Source organism: Apis mellifera, linkage group LG1, assembly GCF_003254395.2.
Source record: "Apis mellifera strain DH4 linkage group LG1, Amel_HAv3.1, whole genome shotgun sequence".
NCBI lineage: Eukaryota > Metazoa > Arthropoda > Insecta > Hymenoptera > Apidae > Apis > Apis mellifera.
The window spans coordinates 14,426,202-14,448,345 of record NC_037638.1 but is presented as its reverse complement, the minus strand read 5'-3'; the positions used below and the strand labels follow the sequence as shown (position 1 = coordinate 14,448,345).

General features: G+C 39.7%; 3 protein-coding genes across 4 annotated transcripts; 1 reads left to right on the top strand and 2 right to left on the bottom strand.

The window, feature by feature from the left end:
- Positions 1 to 672: 672 nt before the first annotated feature.
- LOC724796 (homeobox protein SIX6) lies at positions 673 to 5,966 on the bottom strand. Its single transcript, XM_001120698.5, has 4 exons — positions 4,315 to 5,966; positions 3,559 to 4,020; positions 1,147 to 1,457; positions 673 to 1,043 (listed from the first exon to the last, which is right to left on the bottom strand). Exons 1-4 carry the CDS (start codon positions 4,659 to 4,661, stop codon positions 868 to 870), a joined length of 1,296 nt encoding a protein of 431 aa, XP_001120698.3. The 5' UTR covers positions 4,662 to 5,966; the 3' UTR covers positions 673 to 867.
- A 6,521-nt stretch (positions 5,967 to 12,487) lies between these two features.
- Positions 12,488 to 18,881, bottom strand: LOC724761. The gene is made up of 7 exons (XM_001120658.5): positions 18,450 to 18,881; positions 17,689 to 17,816; positions 16,843 to 17,028; positions 16,630 to 16,746; positions 16,028 to 16,115; positions 15,808 to 15,946; positions 12,488 to 15,690 (listed from the first exon to the last, which is right to left on the bottom strand). Exons 1-7 carry the CDS (start codon positions 18,490 to 18,492, stop codon positions 15,480 to 15,482), a joined length of 912 nt encoding a protein of 303 aa, XP_001120658.2. The 5' UTR covers positions 18,493 to 18,881; the 3' UTR covers positions 12,488 to 15,479.
- Positions 18,882 to 19,571: 690 nt separating this feature from the next.
- LOC408589 (macro domain-containing protein CT2219) lies at positions 19,572 to 21,195 on the top strand. Of its 2 annotated transcripts, none has more exons than XM_006570583.3 (6): positions 19,572 to 19,699; positions 19,907 to 20,033; positions 20,212 to 20,469; positions 20,552 to 20,668; positions 20,726 to 20,934; positions 21,007 to 21,195. In XM_006570583.3, the coding sequence occupies exons 2-6, from the start codon at positions 20,012 to 20,014 to the stop codon at positions 21,091 to 21,093; spliced, it is 693 nt and encodes a 230-aa protein (XP_006570646.1). In that variant the 5' UTR covers positions 19,572 to 19,699; positions 19,907 to 20,011; the 3' UTR covers positions 21,094 to 21,195. The 2 variants fall into 2 exon arrangements, with proteins under 2 accessions (XP_006570646.1, XP_623181.2); XM_623178.6 differs by having other exon boundaries at positions 19,641 to 19,836.
- The last annotated feature ends 949 nt before the right edge of the window (positions 21,196 to 22,144 follow it).

The following is a 22,144-nucleotide window of genomic DNA, read 5'->3' as shown; positions in this document are numbered from 1 at the left end:
CATACATATATACATACATACATACATACATACATATATACATACATGCATACTTACATACATACGTTCATCCACAACTACGTAGACGCGCATACTTGAAACGAATACGAAGAAAATAATTTATATTTCATATCCAAACATTCGAGAAGGCTAAGTGAAAGAATAAATCCATCAATCAATTGTTTTCGAATGAATTAGAAAAAAAGGAAAAGAAAAGATGATAATTGAGTATTGCAAATTCCATTGCAAGCTGATCGTTTTCATTCGAGAGAGAATAGAAAAAAAAAAAATTTCATTCAAATGAAATCTATGCGAAAAATAAAAAAAAAAAAAGAAAATAATGGTCCAGAAATAAGATATCAATTTGTGACATTCATTTCTTTATGCGATCGTTTCTTAGCAGCTTATAGAAGAAAGAGAGAACAGCAGCTGACGACTCCATTGCGAACACCTTTGCAAGGAGTACGCATGTTAAACCAGTTCTCTCCTTCAAGGATAGGCTCCTCCCAGATCTTTTATGAACAATCTTGTTCCACCATTGGCTAGAAAACGTACGATCGATGGTTGTCGTCGCGCAAACGTTTAATCTCTTTTCTTTTTTTTTTTTTTTTGCAAAAGCGAACAAGTAATGTATATATATATATAAAATATATATACATATATATATGGAGAGAAAAAAATTAGAAACGTTGCGTGAAAAAAAACAGAAATGAATCGATAACGATGATAAGAAGATAAATTGTTTAGATCGGAGACGCAACACCGGTCGAATACTGCAAGTCAAGCGAACGCATGGACACGCGAGAATACATCTTCCGTTTGAACTGGATGAACCGCATCATTTCTATCGGTCTCGTAATCGGTTGGTCACGTCGAGTGTTGAGGAGGCGGAAGCGCGATTTCGTATCCGGTAGGCATACTCTGTTGATGATGCTGATAATGATGAGCAGTGGACATCATCTGATGATGCGTTTGCTGGTAATACTGATGATGCATGCTCGAATGAGTGGAATAATAGACGGAGGTTTGATCCGTGTCTTTGCCTGAAACGAAACGAAAATATTCGATTAAAAAAAAATCTTCGGATTTCGGAAACGGAACGAATAGGAGGACAAAGTTAGAGAGAGAGAGAAAAGAATTACTTACCGGTTTCGCAAACCCCGCGTCCGTAGCACAACGCTTTAACATCGTTCATCGGGCTAAGACTGCCGCTGTGGGGATGCGTGGTGTGCACGGAGGACGGGGCCACGGGCGTCGCGTATCTCGGATGGCGAGAGGCCATCGGGCTGCAAGGATTCACGGCGACCGGCGACATGCTCATCGTCGAGAGCGGCGACATCGCGAGATTCGTCCCGTTCGAGTCGATGCTCTGCAAAGATTGAATGCTCTCCCCGTTGCTCACCGACCCGGTGATCACGTTGCTCGCGTTATTCTGGCAGTTTAACGGCAACATGTCTCTGAAACGTGGAAGACAAGTAAAGTAAAGGAGCGATCGAGAGAAATCGTTATTATCGGGAATTAATTAGTCTGAGGAGATGTGCGAGGCGCACGCACACACACGCGCGTGGCATCGGTCATGCCAGCCAGATACGAGAGAAAGACGCCGCCGAGAGAGAAATTGACCGTACACCGTCATAAATCTCTGTCAATCTCGTAAAGAGAGTGGACAGGGATGAAAAATCGTAGGAAAGGTTCGAAGAGGGAGGTTGGAGGCACATGCGAGGCCCTTCATTGTCTTTACCCGAAATTCGAAAAAAAACCTGTGACCCTTGGCCCAGGAAGGATCGGGCGATTGAAGGTTCACAGGCATAGACGCGCGTGCACGCGGCTCATTCGTTCCGAGAATTTTTTCAACACGCTCGAAAAAGGTGGAGGACAGAGAGAGAGAGAGAGCGAGACAGAGAGAGAGAGAATAAGAAAAGGAGAAAAGGTAGCGCTCGTTCGCGACGCATTGTTCCATAGCCATTTGCACGCGCGAACTGTTTCCTCCGACCTCCGACTTCTCTACCCTGATCTTTCCCTATACATATACGTGTTCGCGTTAGCATTAGTATTAACGTTAATGTTCACAACACGCACGTGCACGCACGGTGGTCCGTATGCAAGCAGCTCCGCCCCCGACTACGCTTCGTTTCTGCCACTTCGTTTCTATACCTCTCCGTTGACGACCGCGCGGATTTTTATGGTCGCGCTCCAAGGTCTAAACTCTCGAAGCCAGAGAGCCGAGAGAGGCTCGGCCCGATTCCTTTTTCGAACAACACTGCCTCGCGTGAATTCACGAGATGGTTTTTGATCCCATTTCGATTGCTCGAAGCGAGAAGGAGACAGCAGGAGGAGGGGGGGAGAAAAAAAGTCTCGGTGTCTGCGAAACGACAGAACGAGACTCCAAGTTGATGGAAGCAACGGTGGAGGGTTGGTCGTGGCCTTTATGTAGTAAACTATTGGTAGTGCGAACAGCTCAATGGTGAAACGGGAGACGTAACCGAAGCTGCGTCATAAAACGGTAATAGGGCGTCGCATTTCCTTTTCGTAGAGGTTTTCGCGGAGGGAGTGGGACACGTTAGGGGCGGAACTAGGAGAAAGCTCTCTCGAGAGAGAGAGAGCTCGAGACCTCGCCTTGGCTACGACGATAAAAATTTTCCCGCAAACTTTCGAAAACTTCGTTTGCGGGGAAGCGAAAAGAAAAAAAGAGAAGAGAACGCGCGATACGTATACGATACATACATAGTGCGCCGAGCAAAATCGTCGCAAACCTCCGAGCCAAGGCAGACCGTGACCGAGACCACATCGAAGCCATAACAACATACGTCTCTCTTTCTCCCATTTCGCTTATCCATTTTACACGCGCGCGCGACTTGCCTACGCAGCGACGAAATTCCAGCGATCAGAACGAACGGCAGCGCGATAACCCGTGTAAATTTTCCGAGAACGAATTTTCATCGAAAGGGAAATGTGGAAAATCCAATTATCCTTACTATATTTACTCTCTGTTTTTCGATTACCATAAGTAATCCTACTTTAGCAGAGTACGAATAAACGTGTACAAAAAATTAATAAACGAATTAATATATTATATATATACAGATGTTTTTTAGAAAAAAGATGGATAAACGAAACACCTCGAGAATAGGAAGAACAAAACAAAGAGAGAAAGAGAGAGAGGGAGGGAGGGAGGAAGAGAGAGAGCAGTTTCGGATAATAGTGGTTTTCCTCGAAAAGAAGAAACTCGCGCGTAGCCCTCGATGATCTCAGGGCAGGGCTCGTTCGAGGAATGATTTACCGTGTTCGAAATGGTCGGTCAGCGTGTGCCCCTCGAAGAAAAACGCACGACCCTGTACACATGTCGAAACACTTGTTGCTCGGTGGAAAAGTCGAGGACCCCCCGTTGACACACGTGCCCTCCATGCAGGAAAGTTGGTCGCGGAATGGTTTCGCGTCTCGGTCGGGAGCCCATCCTCTTGGGGGAGGAGGGGGGAGGAGAAGGAGGATGGGGGAGGGAAGAGGGCTAGAAATTTTTTGAGAGAGAGAAAGAAAGACGCGCGCGAGAAAAAAACTTACGTTCTCGTTTGCGGCGTGCGATCCCTCTGCCGTCGATTTTTGAACCAGTTAGCCACCTGGGTCAAGGTCAGGCCTGTCTCCTTAGCCAAATTCTTCTTCTCCTCGGAGAGCGGATACTTCGTCCTCATGTAGCACTGCTTCAACGCGTTTCTCGAACGTTCCTTGAAGCAGTAAACCACCTCCTCGCCGTCCCAAATCGTCTTTGGCAATGGATACTTCTTCCTAAGCCGATACTTGTCGACGGGGCCGAGAGGACGTCCCCGGATCTTTTCCGCCTCGCGGTAATGCGACTTGTACCACATCTGCTGCAGTTCCGGGTGGCGATCCGAGGAGAACGGATGGCTCTCCAAGATCGAGTAGAGCTCGTGGTAAGCGCCCCGATGAAAAGCCACCGTCGCCCTTGCTATCAGCACGTTCTCGTCGCGGCGGAACAACTCGCCAGGCGGCAACGACCACAGGAGCCTAATCATCGAAACGTGCGTTTCCTTTTAGACACCGTTTCATTCTCTTTCCACGATTTGATCGACGATCACGAGGATCACGTGGAGACGATGATCGGGATCGGGAGGTTGAAATTTTAAGAATTAATTACTTTATCGAGAGATAAGGAAACGCGGATTCCTCGCCCGCTCCGGCGATAAGAAGAGAGATTTCGATGGGCGCCGTTCGCGAGCTCTCGGACGAGTCGAAGTGGAAAAAGAGAGAGAGAGAGAGAGAAAAAAATAAAGCAAAGAAGAAGGAAGGAACGATCTTTACCTCGTGAGCTTCTCAATATCCTGCCTCTGCGATAACGCCTTGCACATACAAGATATCTGGTCCGGTGTATAGTTACTGGCCGTAATTCCCAGAGAGAGTCCACCGATGTTTCCTATATTGGTGGACGTATTCGCGGAACTGCAAGTGGTCAACTCTTGAGGATACTGAAGGCTGCCACCACCGTTCGAGGCGGACGTTAGATTTTGCGAATGCGTCTGATGCGTCAACGCGAGGCCGGGCATCGACGAATCGTCAAATTGCCCAGCGGACGTGTTCCGGTGCATAACACCTATCTGGCTGTTGCATTCGCTGTTCGGCGACGACAGTTGATCCGAGCTATCGGGCATTCTCGTTCACGATTATTTTTTCCAGCTTCTCAGCCGAGGCTCACGCGAGGCTCATTTTTTTCTCTCCAAGCGTTGCGACGTCTCCGTCGAGCGCTTCTCGGCCGCGACCGCGATCGCCGACTCGCGTTATCGATCGGAGGAATTAAACGCGATTCGAACGAGTCGTACGACGCGTACCTTCGGTTTGATGTAACTCGTCGGAAAAATAAGCATCCGTTGCTCGAACGATCGACGCTTCGATTCGATCGACCGTGTTTCATTCACGTCCCCGCCATTCGGTATTCTTCATTCATAAATCCGACGCACATCAATCTCCCCGCAGAAGCGACGTAGTTCCATCTAGAAGTCTAGGAACGGCTTCCCTCGAGCCCCGCGACATTTATCACATTTGTACAACAATTCTTCCTTACACCTTCTCTGATCACTCTTCTCCCGGAAAACACACTTCTCACAGAGGATCGAACGGAGGAATCCCCGAATACAATCTTTCGTACGATTACGATTTATCATAGAAGAAATAACGCGTCGATCGCGTGTCGAGCGCGGTAACACGGTTCTGCCGCTACTGTGGTAAACGCGAACGGCGATTGTAGTGGTGCCAATGGCACTGCCGATCACTCCGCGCCGATGTCGGTGCCGATGCAGTCGGTGGAGGAGGTTGTCGGCGGGTGCCCTCTCTCTTTCTCTCTCCCTCATCATCTTCCGCTCGAGCTTCTTTTTCGTTTTTCGTAACGCGCTCGTACGCGCCGAGGAGTGGAGCGCAACACGGCACGATACGACGCGCTCCCTCCTCGCCATTGGTCGGCGGGGAGCGCGCCAGCTCGTCCCATTGGAGCGGCACGGGGGCGGTGCAAACTTCTACCCCCCCGTCCAAAGCCACCCCATTCGGTGTCCACGGAGACCTACCGGCTTCCTCTCGCCGGTCTTTTCTCACCTAAGAACGATCCTTCCCTTCCTCTCCTCCCCGATTTTCAAAATTCCGTAATAATTTCATAACGATCTCGCGATTAATCTCTTCTTCGTGCAACCTCGATTTCTGAAGAGAGAAGGGAAAAAAATATGCCAAAATCGTGGAAACTCGAGGAAACACAAAGTACGCGAGCACGTACGATTGAATGAGTTCGCGGCCCACGTCTGAGAGTATTGGAGCGAGGCAACAAACACCGGAAACGGAACGCGACAACGTTACCGTACACCATGTTGTGATTCTACGTGGTGCTATCACGCCTCGCGTTCGATTAATTTCACAACACCTGCAACCATTCTCCCCCCTCTCTCCCATCTTTTTATTTATCGCGAGTTTTACTTACGACAACCATGCTTCCTTCTCTTTCCGTTTGGGAAGACACGCGTAATTTTACCAATGGAAATCTATCCGTGCGAATATCAATGCGCGATTCTTTCTTTCGAAGAAAACCGTGTTTCGATTAAAGACGATCATGGAAAAGATCCATGCAAGTAATAAAGAGAGAAAGAGAGAGACTGACGGACAGGACAGGATCTTGTCTTGTCCGTCGGCAGGAAGTCGGATGGAAATAGAATCGAGCTTGACGGACCACCGGGGTTACGTAGATCAATGAGAGCCGATCTTCTGTCGGAACAGACAAACGAACGTGTCTTTCAACACGAAATATCTCGATGCCAGCCACGCCTTGCCAATCCTTTGAATTCGCTCCGCCTTTCCCGACTAATTGCCGATCACGGACGCAAAGATGGATCGCAGCCGCGAGTTCTTCCTCCATCCGAGGTCGAGACCGACGACGAAAATATTACGACGACCGACTCGGATCTCATCCTCGATGCGGATAATCTCGGGGCATAAAAGAATTCCCAAAACGCGTCGAGCCGCGCCGACTTTTCCCTCGCCTTTCGTGGGAAAACTCGTTTCAATTCGGATAGCGCGCGTCGGACGGACCGATGACACTCGGTGAGGCAAGAACCGATGATAGAGGGGCGGTGCCGCGCTTTGCGATGGCGTCTCCTTCGATTTGGTGTCGGATGTCCTCCGAGCCGCCATTTTCCCACCCCTCTCTATCTCTTTCTCTCTCTCTCTCTCTTTCTGTTGCTCGCTCGCTCGCTCGCTCTCCCCTCTCTGCTTCCCTCTCTCTCTCTCTTCCTCTATCACCTTTATCCTCCGAGTATCTTCTTTGTATCCTTTGGTGCAATTTTCGTGGGACAGGGGAATGGCTTTCTTTTTCGAAATGATTCATAATTGTATCTTCGAGCATTCCTCGATCTCTTCTCTTTCGTGAATTGTCAAGTTTATTCTCGAATCGGATGATATTTCGAGAATAGTTCGTCCGAACGAATATAAACTTCTGAGTTCCGAATTGAGAAAAGAATAATTGGACGAGGAAGAAATTCATACCTGGATAAAAAACAGAGGTGTTCCTAGCGTTGTTCGATGAGTCGAGGCGACAATCGGGGGCAAACGATGAGAAGTGGAGGAGAGAAGGGAGAAAACGAAGGGAGCGAAGCAAAGCGGAGCGTAACGGAACGAAGCGGAGCACCGTCGACGGTAGCAGCGCAAGCATCGTATTTCGTTGTACCGCGTTTAATTGCATTCCAAAATGGCTCTGTGCAAAATCGACTGCTCGCGACGATCCTCCATTTGTCCTCGTTCCAGCCCCTTGAAACGCGACGGAAAGCGAGCCGTTGGCATCTTCACCGGTAGTGAAATCCAGATAAATTAAACCGGACCTAAATCTCTCTCTCTCTCGTAGATTCGAATCTCTCGCCCAACGTTTCACACCTGTAGTACGGCTCGGCGTCGTTTTGTCCAACGACGTCCACGACGACGTCAAGTATCTACGGTTTCACCTGAAACAAGGAACAAAGCGCACAGAGAGAGCTTTGCGACAACGAGTGGCGCGTGCTTAACTCTGGAAGAAGAGACACGTCCCTCCCTTTCCAAAAGGGAGGAAAAGTTTTATCGAAAACGTATATTCGAAAAGTCATTAATCGATGATCGAAACCGAAGCACAGTTTAAATTTCTCGATGGAATAGAGCCCGATAAACGAAAGAACGTACCTCGTATTTCTTCTATGCGAACGCGTAGCTCGCTAGCCGTGTGGATAGCTACGTTTATATATATATATCTCTCTAAAATTAATATCGGCGAACAATAAGCGGTGCGTTCGGCACGCGGGGATCGAAAGTTCCGACACGACGCGGCGGTCGCGTTGGTGGCCGACATCGGACACCGGCTCGTCGAGATAGCGACTATCTTTGCGCGCTCGTGCATTACGTATACGCGAGACGACTAGAATCGTCGACGATCGGCCGACCGAATTTATTTTTAGAAACTATTCGTTCAACTAACGTTTTCTCGGCAGCAAAGCAGGTGAGAGAGCTATTACATTTATTTCCAAATTCCTCCTCCTTCCGTTCTCTCGGTTCGATATTTTCGAAGTACGCGATCAGAGAGTCTCGAAGAAGAGATCGCAAAGATTTGTGTGGGATGAGAAAAAGAAAAAGAACGCGAGATTATTCGCGGGACAATGAAATATCGCGTTAGCGGGGAGAGGATTAAGCGACGTAATCCGTCGGTTATTTTCCCATTAACGGCTCGGGGTAGAGAGATCGGCGCGGGAGATTCTTTGGGCGGAACGGAAAACGCGCGTGTGAACACAGGTAGCCCAAGAGACCTTTCTCTCTAATGCTGGAAAATATGCCCTTTATGTGTCACTGGCCACTTTATGCCGTGGTTCCGTGTCAGTAGGTTCGCGTTCCAGATTCGAAAATCTTCTTCTCCATCCTTTTTTACAACTTCGATATCGCGACCGAACTTCTCGAAAATGAAAGCAGATGTTTGATCAGATTGAATTTCCATTCTCGATACCGCGAAATACCGGTTTAATCTTCCGATTGTTTATCCCGATAAAAGATTCGATTTTTAGAGGAGATTCGCGACAGATCTGTTAATTGTTATTTGTTAGCCGCGTAGAGATATGAAATCGCATCCAGTGTAATTTACAGAGGGAGAGAGAGAGGGAATACACAGGGAACGTAGGATGTCCTAATAGGCTAAAATTGCCGATTACACGGTTAGTTAGGCGCGCTCAGTGATTTGAGGGTAGTCGAAACGGTGGACTGTCATCGTCCCTATTGTAACGGGCATCGGCTAAACACATTGCGCGAGGCCTGTGTAACACAGAATGATCGCTCGGATGGGATTAAAAGGACTTCTAAGAGACATCGTTCGAAAGAACGCTCCAAAAAATCGCGTTATCCCTTTTGCTTTTCTTCTCATAAAAAACTTTGTTAAGAAGGAAATTGATTGTTCATTTCAATCGCTTCGTTCGTCATATATAAACATGATCGACGAGTCAAAAATGCGACGTTTTAAGAAACGTTTGTTCGACTTATCTTTGTATAACACTTAATATTTTGACTCGACGTTGGCACGTATCGTTACCCGATCGAAGAAACCGTTCCTAATATGCGCTGCCTCGCACATTCGACCTCCTCTTATCTGCGAGGTTTGTGTCAGGTGAGTTTTGTGGGAAAAAATGGTGGACGCAGGTCTCTCGCCAGAATCGTGTTTCGCTGACTCGCACGATTTATCTGCAGGTAAAGTACGACTTTTGCATAGTGGCACAAATCTGCCAAGACCTACAAACTCGTTCTCACACTTGTTTCTTTTTATTTTTCTATTTTTATACATGTATATATATACACATATATATATGTTTAAAAATTCGTAATAAAAGCTTCTAGAAATTAATTAAATTTAACGAATAAAAGACAGACAGATGTTTGCACGAAATCTTGGCGATATTTGGCGCTATATTCGAATATATATCGACGATTCGAAATTTTTTTCGAAAAAAATTCCCATCTCATCCGCTTCCTGTCGTGGACAACGCGCCCGTGCCCGCACTCGCATCAACAATAAAGGCTTGACGCCATAGAGGTATTTGCCACTGTTATGTCGACAATATGTTCCGGATCCTTAATAACGACAGCGAGCGGTATTAAGAGGTATTACAAAGCGGCGACACTTGAATGCGCGTCGAGGAGGGTTCTCTCACTCTTGAAAAGAGCATCTGAATACAGAAAACCCTGTTGGCCCTTCGATGTTATTATGAACTCCCTCCATTCACGCCACGTTCCTGTCTTTTTCCCTAACCTTTCCCCTCCCTCATTTTCTCTCTTTCTTTCACCCTCCTTCCCATCTCTACGCTCATTTTTTCAATCCGATAAACTTTCTCTCTCGTATTCCAGTAAATGCATTAAGTTTGACAATTTTCCAATCAAAAACTACGTTTGCACAATTTACTTATTTACTTATTAATTAATTTAAAAAAGTCCAACAGTTGGTTTATTACAGTATTACATTATTGAATCCATCCAGAATGTTGGCAATAATAAAAGACCAATTATGTAAACTCGAAATTTTGTATAAAAATATCAAGACTTGTTTATTAAATTATATAAGCAGAGATAAAATTCATCCCATTTCATCTAACGCGGAAGTTACAAGTATAACTTAACAATAAATTCTTCAAATATTCCAAATATATTCTATCAACACTCTAATAGTTAACCCTCCAGGACACTTTTCCTTTTCGTGTACGTGTATTATCGTCTCCCTTTTTCTCGTCAGGGATTAGCTTACAATCGATGAAATCGTCCATAACGCGATCGAGATTTATTTAATTAGAGGTTACGGTTGAAGTTTCGTGTTTATAATTTGTGCACGATAAATCTTCGATTTTTTTTCTTTTTCTATTTTCGGCAATATGAATAATCGTAATTTATCACACGATAAGAAAATTTTAATTTGTTCGTAGAAAGAGGACGGTGTAAAAAAACGAAATGGAGTTTTTATCTCGTGAAAGTAATACGCCGTATTATTTGGAGAAGATGAAGTGTTGTGTTAGAGAAGAAAACATAACGCTACGATAATTCTTAAATGCTGACCGCGCAGACATCTCAAGGCCGCGCCATTCCTTTATCGGTTTATCATCTTCTATATAGTTGACCAAGCTACTCGCTACGCTGTGGGAATTGAGTAATTATCGCGTCATACCTCCGAGAGTTGTATTTATAGCGCCTCCAGGAAGCGCCTCCCCTCCGTCCACGTATATATATATATGTATATACTTATACCGATTAAAATGCGAGCCAATCTCGGACAAGCTGCTCGCTCCAAACTTATCTTTTTATTATATCATTCCTCTTGACAACGCAATCCCAAGTCTGCCCAGTTTTCTTCTTTGAGAGAAATGGATCTCACTACACAACGGATTGAATCAGATCCGTCGCTCGAATTATCTCGAATTATACGTAAATTTCCATCGGTAAACGGTGAAAAAATCCACTGGCTTGTCACCAATTCTAGCACGAAACCACGAGACCACGAGGCCAGGTAAGCAGCTTTTATGCGAACTAAATGGATCCTTAGCTGGGAGAGAGAGGCAACAGTCGACTATAATACGTATTACGCGTCAATAAGTAGCGAGTTTAAAATACGATTTTACTTTCGATTATAGTAAATAAATTTTCCAAATGAATATGTTTGATCCCTTTTCCTCTTCTTATCACGTTACCTTCGATTTCGATCGCGGCGAAAATGAACGTAATCTCATTAAACAGAAGCAGAGAAGCGACGATTTATTAAGAGACACCCTCGTAGACCGGTGTCACGCATGACGTAACTTATGGTTGGACAGCGATGCGAACGATATGCAGAGAATACAAGAGAATAGCCGTATATGTATAACGAAGGTTATGGTGTTACCGGTGGATGCTGGAGTGGCAGGGTGTCCAGTGACTCCCATGTCGGCTTGTTATCCGGACCGCCCCATCGTTATCTGCAATTACCCCAAAACAGCCCCTAGTTTATAAATTATAGACCATCCCCATCCCCTATCCCCTCCCCGCCTCTATATCTATTCCTATCCCTATCTTTTTTCCTCTTTCCTCATTCCGTTCGCGTTCTCGAACCCCCGCCAGGATCCCATCTGTCATCAAACCAAGCCAATTACGCACAATTATTTCGGCAACCATCCATTTTGTACGCGCGATCGGTAATATCTCGCATCATTGAAGTTACACGTTCTTTTCATTATCTCTCTTTCTAATTTTATACATTTCGAAGACATTTCGAAGATTCGAGATTAAGAGACGTAGGTAATCCTCGGTTACCGACGATCTTTTCGAAAGATTGGACTGTCTGGCCGGCCAACCAGTAGAGGGACACGGATGCACGCGAACGACAATGCGATCGGCCTGCTCCACCCATTGTCGCGGAGATTTCAATAGACATTGCGACAATGAATAACGCCGGGTTGCGTAAACCCTGGGGGATTCCGCGCTCCACGCGGCCATAAGCCTGCTTGACTGTACTTTTCACGCCCTTTTCCACCACCTGAAATTATTATGCCGCACCATCCCCTCTCTCTTCTCCAAACACGCATCTGCTATTACACCTACCTACAAATATATATGTACGTAAATACTTATGTATATCATATACTTATGTATATGTAAGTACTTATGTACGTACAAATTATGTCTAACAGATATATATGTATATATATTCTATGTCCACAAAATATTATATTTTAGCGTGAACTTATAAATCAATGTAAATTAAATTTACTTCGAATTTTTTAGTATTTTCAAAAATATGAAAAGCATGTAAATTGTATAACAATTTTGAATTATTTTATACAAGTTCGATACATGGATATAATTATATTAACTTATTTTAGCATTCATACATTCATATTTAATTACATTTCTGTTTTCGTTGCATTGACTTTCTATTTTTTGATTGTATTATAACTGCTCAAGGGATTAATCGATCACAAAGAAACTTGTATAACAGCCTTTATTTTTATCGATATGATACAATTTTATTCAACACGCTTTATCGATATAAGTACATATGTATTTCGTCTTTGTGAATTATATCTCGCGTCTCTCGTTGATTCTTAATCAGATTCAAAATTGCAGAAATAGGTCGAATTCACTGTATGATTCTCGTGATGTTATCCTCATTATTTGTTTATTTATTTTGATGCTCCATTCCCGTCGCTGCTTCCCTCTTCTTTGTACAAATCTTTCTACTCTCGTTCAGCATTTCCACTATCAGCTTGTCTCGTGTCGCTTCGCTGTTAACGCCTCGTAACGGGAAACATTGAAAGTCGCATCTTCGATCAATCGAGCTATATAGCTATATGAATAATATTTATAATAAGATTTACTTTAGCACAAAAATACATTTTTATATATATATATATATAATTACATCTAAACCATAAGTTTTCCATACCGACGATACGGATCCTAAATTAGTTTATTGTAGTCTCATGAAAAAATTCAAACGTGAACATCACATCACTCTGTAAAGAGTATACTATAGATTTTGCTAGATTCACGTCTCCCGAATTATTCGAACCGCGCGAAAAAAGAAACACACATTCCTTTTTTTTCTGCCGACGTAACATCGTGAATCAAGTGCGATCATGTCGATTTTGTTACGGAAGTGAGACATACGATATCCATAATATCATTCTTTCTTTCTCTCTCTTTCTCTCTTTTTCCCCACTCTCTCTCTCTCTCGTTCTCCAAATATATTAAATATTGTGTATATATATGTGTGTGTGTGTGTGTGTGTGTTTACGCGTATGTGTCATGTGTTCGTGTACATAGCATATGAGTGTATACATATTCATAAATATACGCATATGTGCAATACATGTGTATTGTATAAATGTATACACGTAGTTAAATATGTATACATATACGTATACATAATACACACGAAAGTTCAACTTTAATACACGTTTGGAAGACAGAGGTTCGTGTTACGCACATATCTCTAATTGTAAGTTTATTCCTGCCGAACACGCGTAAACATATACGCTCGCGTGCAGATTACGTTTAATACGTCATCATTCGTCAACCGACCGTTCGATTCGATATATTTTCTTCCTGTTGCCTCTTTGGATGTACACGCTTTTCCATTCCTACCTTTTTTAAACGAAACTTTTAAATGATAATCGAACAAGATCTTTCCCTTATCTTATTCGCATTCCATGTTCCAAAGAGGCAATCGATCTTCTTAAACATTTTTTGCTCGATCGTCTCAGGGAATAATAATAAGTTTACGCGTCAAGATATGTTCACGACAATGGACTATACTCCATTGACTCCAGAGAGTAACGAATTCGCAATATTTCAAAGGTATATATATATATATATATATATATATATATATATTTAAAAACATACGGCACGGTCGTGAAAGCTCGCATTGATCGAGGCATGATTTCGTTTCGAAGAACAAAATAAAAAAAAAAGAAAAGAAAAGAAAACGAGTAGGATAAAAAAGGAAATAAACAATATTGGATATTTGGAGAAAAAAAAAAAAAAGAAGGAAAACATTCTTTTTCCTCTTAAGGAATGACACCAGTTTTATGACAAGCTTTATCGACCGCGTCCTAAAATATTTACACGATATGTTACATCGAGAATTAGAAGATAATAAATGAAATGACCTATTCTAGCGATAATTCTAATGCATATGTGAAATGCAGTTACGAGAATGATTTATTAAATTATATCAATTTTTTTCGTTTCGCTGTTACCTCGTCCGCTTGAAGTGAAACAGTGAAAACAATTGTTCTAATCGATTATAGCATTTATGATTAATTCAATCGTAAAAGTAAATGTAATATATTTTAGTCTTCTTATTTGCAATTTTAGACGTTTAGACGGTAACGTCGTACGTGATTAGATACTATATATACATTTAAAATCAGGATAAATTATCAAATCTTAAACTAGAACCACGTGAAAAGATGGGGATGTTTCCGTGATGGAAACCACGCACATCTATCCGTTTCTTTAACGAATCTCGTTATCAGCTGCCAATTAGGGCTTGCTTTTCTTAAAGTTCCAAAGATATCGAAGGTTTGGTGTAATTATACGATTATAATCGAAACGAGATATATCAAGATTTAGCAAATTATCGAAAATATTAATTACAAATTGCACCAATTATATATTATAATATAGATAGGATTAATTTCTTTCTATACAACTATGCTAAAACAATATTTTTCGCGATTGCAAAATACGAGGCGATTGAAACGAAAACTGGAAGCAAGCTGTCTTACAAAGCTTTATCCTCTGAGTCGTTCTCTTAAATAATGTTAAATTATATAATTATATCTATAGCGATAGATGGATTAGTGTTCGATATTTATTCGACAGACAACCGTCAGAGCTTGCAAACACGAATTTAACACGTATTTTGCAATATTTAATCGAAATATACGCGGTATATATTTGTTACACAATTGTTTCAATGCATTTTAAACGATTCTTTTGCAATCAGAAAATTTTTCAAAAGAAGAATTTAATACCGATCTAAAAATACAAACCGAGGAAATTCTATTCGACACGATACGCCTACGCTTTGTCTTACGATCAATATTAGCCTCGAACCAAACAATTCGATAAAATTTTACGATTGTTAGAGAATAATTAGAGGGAAAACGATATTTCTTCGATAAAAGTTTTCTTTCTTTCTCCTATCGTTGCCCAATCTTCTTCTTGTTTCAGTCGGATAAAACTCGACGCGAGTAAACTAAACGCGAACATTCTCATGAATGAATTCAAGAATGAACGCTTATTACCGATGACGTTGTCGGATCAGTCGAGCAAAATACCGTTGTATCACGATGACGACGACGAGGACGACGACGACGACTACGCAACTAGAGAAAAGGATCTCGTAGAAAAGATTGGTCGTCTTTTAAATTACATCGTCTTAGGCAGCGTTTCCTCAAACAGCCCATTTATTCCATAGTGTCATACTTGACTTTCTTCACTTTGAAGTAACGGTAGGCCGCGTAACCGGCAATAGTAAGCAGAACGGCAGCAGCCAAAGTCGAGCCAACCGCGACAGGCGCGGTTTCGTCCCTAAATCCTCGTGCGCTCAATGATGTACACGAGAATTCCGCTGCAAATTCGTTATTCTTGAATTTAAACGGTTGCAGTTTCATATCTCTGAAATTTCAAACAAATATTCATCCATGGACATTGGAGGCTTAATTTTCACTATATATACATTAATACAATTTCGTTGATTAATATTAATCGATGAGAAATTAATCGAATTTATACCTGAGCAGCAGTTTGGCGTGATTTTTCCCATCGGTCAATGGAATTTCTGTCTCACCATTGCAAGCGTACGATTTTCCAACCGGTGTCGGGAACAACATGGAGCTATGCTTTTGCCCGGTGCTCAACCTTATTGTCTTATCTTGTACAAAAAACATTTTATTAAAATTACAACTTGAAAAGAATATTCTGCGCGATGAGACAGCTATTCAGTTCGACTTACTTGGTTGATCGATATGTTCGAAATGCCGATCACTCGAGTTGTATGTAAGTTCGATTTTCTCAACGTACCATCGTTCGCCACCAGGTGTCTAAAAAATATTTTCCTTTTATTAATTCACAATTGTTTAAAAATTGATCGGATAATAATCCAAAGATTAAAACGATTTCGATCGATTTAGAAGAGGATACAAAATTGTCGAAGGAAGTGAAATATCTATGTATCCGTAAATAAATGGAAGGAAAAAAAAAAGGCTTGTCATAAGTATCGATTTATGAAAGAAACGGAGAGAAAGAGAGAGAGAGAGTTTTTATGATAACGTAATATTCGTGACTTGGGTCGTTTCTATGAATGAACGTTTAGCTAATAGCATATGCCAAGGAAAGAAAATTATAGTCGCGTGTCCACGCAAATTATTTTTATCAATTCATCATTCCAAGAACTCTTCTTAAATAATATATTTCTAGTTTGAATAATTTAAAAAATTTAACAAAGAAAAATTATTCAATGAACGTACGAAATTATCTGAAATAATTGAACAAATTTGAAAATAATAATCACGGAACTTTAATAAAAAAAAAAAAATCCAAATTTGATACGATCACCTTTGCGAAACTCCATGATAATAAGAATGCTTTCCATTTAAGCGACATCGTCACTGTATTTTCGTTGTCACAATTGCCGGTCACAGTGGCATCATTTGGAACATAAATGCTCACTTCCTAAAAAGAAATAACATAATTATATTAATTTTCTCATTTTTAATATTTATTTATATATGCTATTATGTATTATTCAAAAATACAATAAAATCTTACTTCGTCATCTCCGAATTTTGTTCGATATTTCACCGTAATTAAAGCATCTACTTGTAAGAGAATGCAAGCTTGTCCATTACTGCGATCCAAACGATACAAAGGTTGCTCCGTGGAAAACGATCTATGTGTCGTTGATGATTCCAAAGACATTGTTGTTGTAGTCTTCAGTTCGAAATTTACCGCCGACTTTAAAATAAATCGACTTTAAAGTCATCGTTTGAAATGCGACAAATATCTATTTTAATTAAATTTATTTATTTCTTTCGATAAACATGAACGATTAAGTTCTCTTTCATTTTTAAATAAAGATTCGCGTTTCGTTATTCAAAATTCATTATCATATACTCTTTAATGTATAAAACATATATATTGCATGATTAGAATGTATAAAATATATACAGCATATATACAGTTCTGTGGAAACAGAATGAAATCTAAAAGATATAACAAAATAAAGTTATCAGATTGAATTTGCATCTGCATCTAATCGATACTTTTCGACCAAAAAAATAAGTGCGAATAAATTTTAAAAAATACAATATTCATATATATATATAATCTCAAGAAGTGCTAAAAAAGGAGTTTAGATCAATTTTTCCATTGAGATATAATTTTGTTCAATGATAAACCTGATATTACGTTCCCACGACAAAGCAATTAGTATTAAGAATTCATTTAAATAATTAATCAGACATTATTCATCCATTTCAAAAAAATCGCTGAAATTAAATACACGCATTCATTATATCGAAATATGCATTTATCAAAATATTATAAAAGGAACGAGTTTTATTACATAATTAATAACATTAAGAATCGTTCACGTTTCAAGATGATATTTCTTACCAAAGATTGTTTGGAATTTGGCAAATCGACGACAATTTTTGGTATTCGACGTGTCGTATATGGTTGATCATCTAATATTTGTGGTGTCGACGAATTAGGCACGCTGAACGCCGTATTCAAGACACACCCTGAAGAAAAAAATCGTTTATTAGAAAATGAGGTAGGTTTCTTGATCATTTTTTCTAATCACTATTCGTAAAAAGAGTGCGCGCGTCGATAATTTGTCCATTAAGAGTTTTTCATTTCTTTGATAAAAGATCGAGGTGATTAACTTTAAAAAAAAAAATATCTCGTAGAAATAGATGCGACATATTCTATTGGTTAAACGATTTGATAATAATGTTATAAAATGTTTCTAAAATTCTTTCATTATGTCTTTCATATTTGTTCAAGATGATGATGCAATTTAATTGTCTCTTAAATATAAAGATCAGTATTAATTGGTATGATGATATCATGACAATAGGAACAATGATACGATTGTGATTGAAGAAATTTTAAATCGAAAAAAATCAAATTTAATTAATAGATTTGGAATATGATAAATAAATTCTCAAACTTTAATTGTCTCAACTAAAAGTCTATTAAAATCGATTAAAAGTCTAGCGTATCATTTTATAACATAAGACGAAATTCAAAACAATGTGAAAATAATCGAGTTGCTTTAATCTTCAAAATTTTTCGTTGCAAAGAGATTAAATACATTATTATCTCGAATGCGAATTAACAATATTAACAGCAAGCCAATTGGGAAAACTCACAGAATATAAATATTATTTTAGTGTTATCCATACAGCGTGGCATCCTTTATAGCCAACAAATTCGGTAATAAATATTAAATAAATACTTGATTGGGCCTTGATTATATACCACGCAAGACGATTTCACTTGAACAACGTACGTAAAGCTTGTGAACTGAATGCGAAAGCTCAGGCGCGAATGGATCGATAATTGTAGCTTTCAGCATGCGCTGCGAAGCCTTTCTCTATACATGTAAACGTAGAAAAGCGTAAGAATAAAATTCGTTCAATGGTTCTCTTCACGGTGGCGTTGTTGGAGATATTAAGCGTCGGCGTCGATGTTGACGTCGACGTTGGCGTTGGCGTTAAAGTTCACATCGGCTCGATATCGACGTTCATTATTATATTCAACTATGCGTTTTAAGTAAACTTCTCGATTATGATCTATGCCATATTTATCTATGTATTGAATGTAATTGTAAAAATGAATCGCATTAATTTAAAGTTGTTAAATCAGATCAAAAATAATATTTATATTTAAAAAGAAAAGTAAAATATTCTGTTTTATTTGCGTTTTCTGTTTTATTTATTATAATTTGCAATATATATGTAGAAGAAAAAGAAGTTATAATAGTTATAATTATCTTTATAATGGAAACTGAAAGAATATCGGGAATTAATTATTTTTCGTTCTAATAAAAATTTTTGTTTTAAATGTTACTTAAATAAGATAAAATCATATAAGAAAGCAATTTTATTTAGATTAACTTGATACATATAAACTATATTATTGTTAAAAAAAAATCGCATTAATACGTAAATAATATTTCATTATTAATTTTATAATATTCAACCAAGTCCATGACATTTCACATAATATAAATATCCTTTATATCTATTGTAAAATCATTTACGCATTTTCTTCAATTATTTTGTATTCTATTATTAATTACTTTTTCTTAATGATATTCATAATATTTATTCAAAATAACGTAATGTTAGAAGTTGAGAGATTCTATTAAGAAAAAATTTATTGAATAAAGCTAAAATGTCAAAAGTTGAATTTTGCATATTTACACTTAAATTTAAATACAGTATTTGATTCTTGAAATAGATGGCGTACTTACATCGCGAAAATACTTATCTGTTTGCATTATCCTCCACCAGATGTCTATATGCATGTTTCAATGCAACAACAACGATTCGTTTCTATGTTTCCATCGGTCACGATCTCAACTCAGAGATAGGAGCAAAACAAGATAGTTTTCACTGTGAGTAAGCTTGAGTTCCTTTTAAAGGTGAAAAAATTTAAATTTTAACTGAATTCTTCATTCGTGGAGGTACAAATTCATAGTTGAAAAAAATCATTAACGCATTTTTCGAGTGGGGGACTATGTTGACTCACAGAGTAAGGGTCGAAGGAATATCAAGGGCTAAGTGAATTGCGTAGTGAGAAGAAAATTATTTCTGATTTACAGGCGAACATCGCCGATCGTTTTGCAGTTATCGCCGTAGTTCGATCGACCATTCAGAATTTCTTGATTGGAAAGAATTTTGTTACATTTGCTAAACCTCAATCAAGAATGTCGTTCGAAGTTGAAAAACGTAAGACATACGATCATTTTGTTTATTTTGGTAGTTATGTAAATGTTGATCGTTTTGATTGTTTATTGCAATTGAATATAAATTACGTCATCTCAAAAAAATATCAAATATGAAACAATATATATAAAAAGAAAAATGTCATAAAATATCGTTGATTATTATTATCTGTGTTAAACAGAGAAATTCTTGAACATGCCGCCAGAAGAAAAAAGAAAATATTATAAGGGAATTATAAATACGATAGACGAAATACCAACATGGTTTCAATACTGGAATAAAAATAAAACAAATATAAATATGATCGATCTCGAAAAAATTGAAAAGATCAACGAAGAAATGGCTAATAAAATTTCGATATGGCAAGGAGATATTACATCTCTTGAGATAGATGCGATCGTCAATGCAGCAAACTCGAGTCTTCTTGGCGGCGGTGGAGGTAAATTAAAACATTTTTTACAATTAAGAATTCAAATAAAGATACGAGCAACATTTTAAAAAAATATTTAATTATTCTATAGTTGATGGAGCTATACACAAAGCTGCTGGACCTAATTTGAAAAAAGAATGCGCTACTTTAGGTGGATGTCATGTCGGTGAAGCTAAAATAACCGGTGGTTATATGTTGCCAGCAAAGTGTTAGTATATTCTAATATAGTAAAGAGAATACTAGTTATGTAAGTATAATATTTTAGATGTGATTCATACTGTTGGTCCACAAGGGGAAAAACCAGAAAAATTAAAGGAATGTTATGAAAACAGTTTAATCGTTGCTAAAGAAAATCAATTGCGCACAATTGCTTTCCCTTGTATATCAACAGGAATTTATGGATATCCACAAAGACCAGCAGCTAAAGTGGCTTTATTGACAGTCAAGAAGTTCCTAACAGAGAACAAAAATGCTGTAAGATTCTATGTTAATAAAGTATAATGTGTATTGATATATTATGATATTGATATATTTTTCAAATTACAGGTGGATAGAATAATTTTTTGCCTATTTTTGAAAACCGACAAAGATATATACGAAGAATTGTTACAAAAATATTTTGCTATTGATTAGATTACTCTCTAACAGAAGTATCCCATGTTTTGAGATTAAACTCGAAACAAACAGAGTGAAACTGTATCAGTATACACATCGAATAATATTCATAGAAAAATATCAAAGTAATATATTTTTCCTAGACATCTCCTCTATTCAAAACGTGTTGGAAAATCGGTTATCCGGTATTTCAAAGATTATAAGTATAAGTGATTCAAAAGTTCGCGGGTAAACGTATCGTTCGTTGTCGCGAAGCGTCGGTGATTAACGCGATCGCAGCGCTGCAACTTTAGAGCCCATCCGCATCGTGTTTCGACCCGACGACGGTACGTCGCCATCTTGAAAAATCAAAGTGTGGTAATGTCTGTATGTGGTAATAGGTGGGGGACGGTCGTTAATGTGGTGCGTCTCGTACGGAAAATCTGTCACAAATGGGTAAATATCTCTTGTATTGAAGCCGTTCAATTAAAGGATCATTCGGTTTTGGTTTTTATCGCGTCGATCGAAACGTGAGAACACTAGCAAAAGAAGCACACCCATAGCTTCGTAGTGCTCTTGCCGATCTGTCGTGGCGAAGGTGCGTTCTCTCAACGAAGATCGCGGCTAGTGAGTAGTGCTTGCATTCAAGGAGTACAGTGTCATTTCTGTGGACAGTTTTTAGAATTTTAAGATCGATTAATACCATTCGGATTGCGTTTTCATCATCTTGTCGTTAATAAAGCAATATCGTCGCGTCGTCGAATCTCGAAATATGTGCGTATGCGCGTTCGCGGCGTGAAAATTATCAGATTCGTCGGCTTGCTCCAAACAGTTAAAACGGGACTAAAATATTAGGATTTCGTGATAGAAACGGAACATAGGTTATATGTCGGTAACGTATCCTCTTACTCGATCGCTCGGACAAGGCGGACGTACGGACGGAGTCCCGTAATCCTGAATGGCCGCCGCTACCGCTTTCTAGGTTACTGACGGACATCCAAAGAGAGCGACAGAGAAGGAGCGATTGAAATAGAGAGAAAGAGCAGGCACTAGAGTGAAAGAGTATACGTGCACACGAGTGGGATAGAGA

Bases quoted from the DNA above. Each gene is read 5' to 3' on its own strand.
- LOC724796 (XM_001120698.5), bottom strand. From the start codon at position 4,661: ATGCCCGATAGCTCGGATCAACTGTCGTCGCCGAACAGCGAATGCAAC. The intron at 4,021-4,314 runs GTAAAGATCGTT...TTCGATGATTAG, and splicing joins GATATTGAGAAGCTCACGAG to GCTCCTGTGGTCGTTGCCGC. The intron at 1,458-3,558 runs GTAAGTTTTTTT...TCCACGTTTCAG, and splicing joins CGCACGCCGCAAACGAGAAC to AGACATGTTGCCGTTAAACT.
- LOC724761 (XM_001120658.5), bottom strand. From the start codon at position 18,492: ATGCCACGCTGTATGGATAACACTAAAATAATATTTATATTCT. The intron at 17,817-18,449 runs GTGAGTTTTCCC...TTTTTTCTTCAG, and splicing joins TAAAATAATATTTATATTCT to GGTGTGTCTTGAATACGGCG. The intron at 16,747-16,842 runs GTAAGATTTTAT...ATTTCTTTTTAG, and splicing joins CAAAATTCGGAGATGACGAA to GAAGTGAGCATTTATGTTCC.
- LOC408589 (XM_623178.6), top strand. The intron at 20,669-20,725 runs GTTAGTATATTC...ATAATATTTTAG, and splicing joins TTATATGTTGCCAGCAAAGT to ATGTGATTCATACTGTTGGT. The intron at 20,935-21,006 runs GTAAGATTCTAT...TTCAAATTACAG, and splicing joins TAACAGAGAACAAAAATGCT to GTGGATAGAATAATTTTTTG.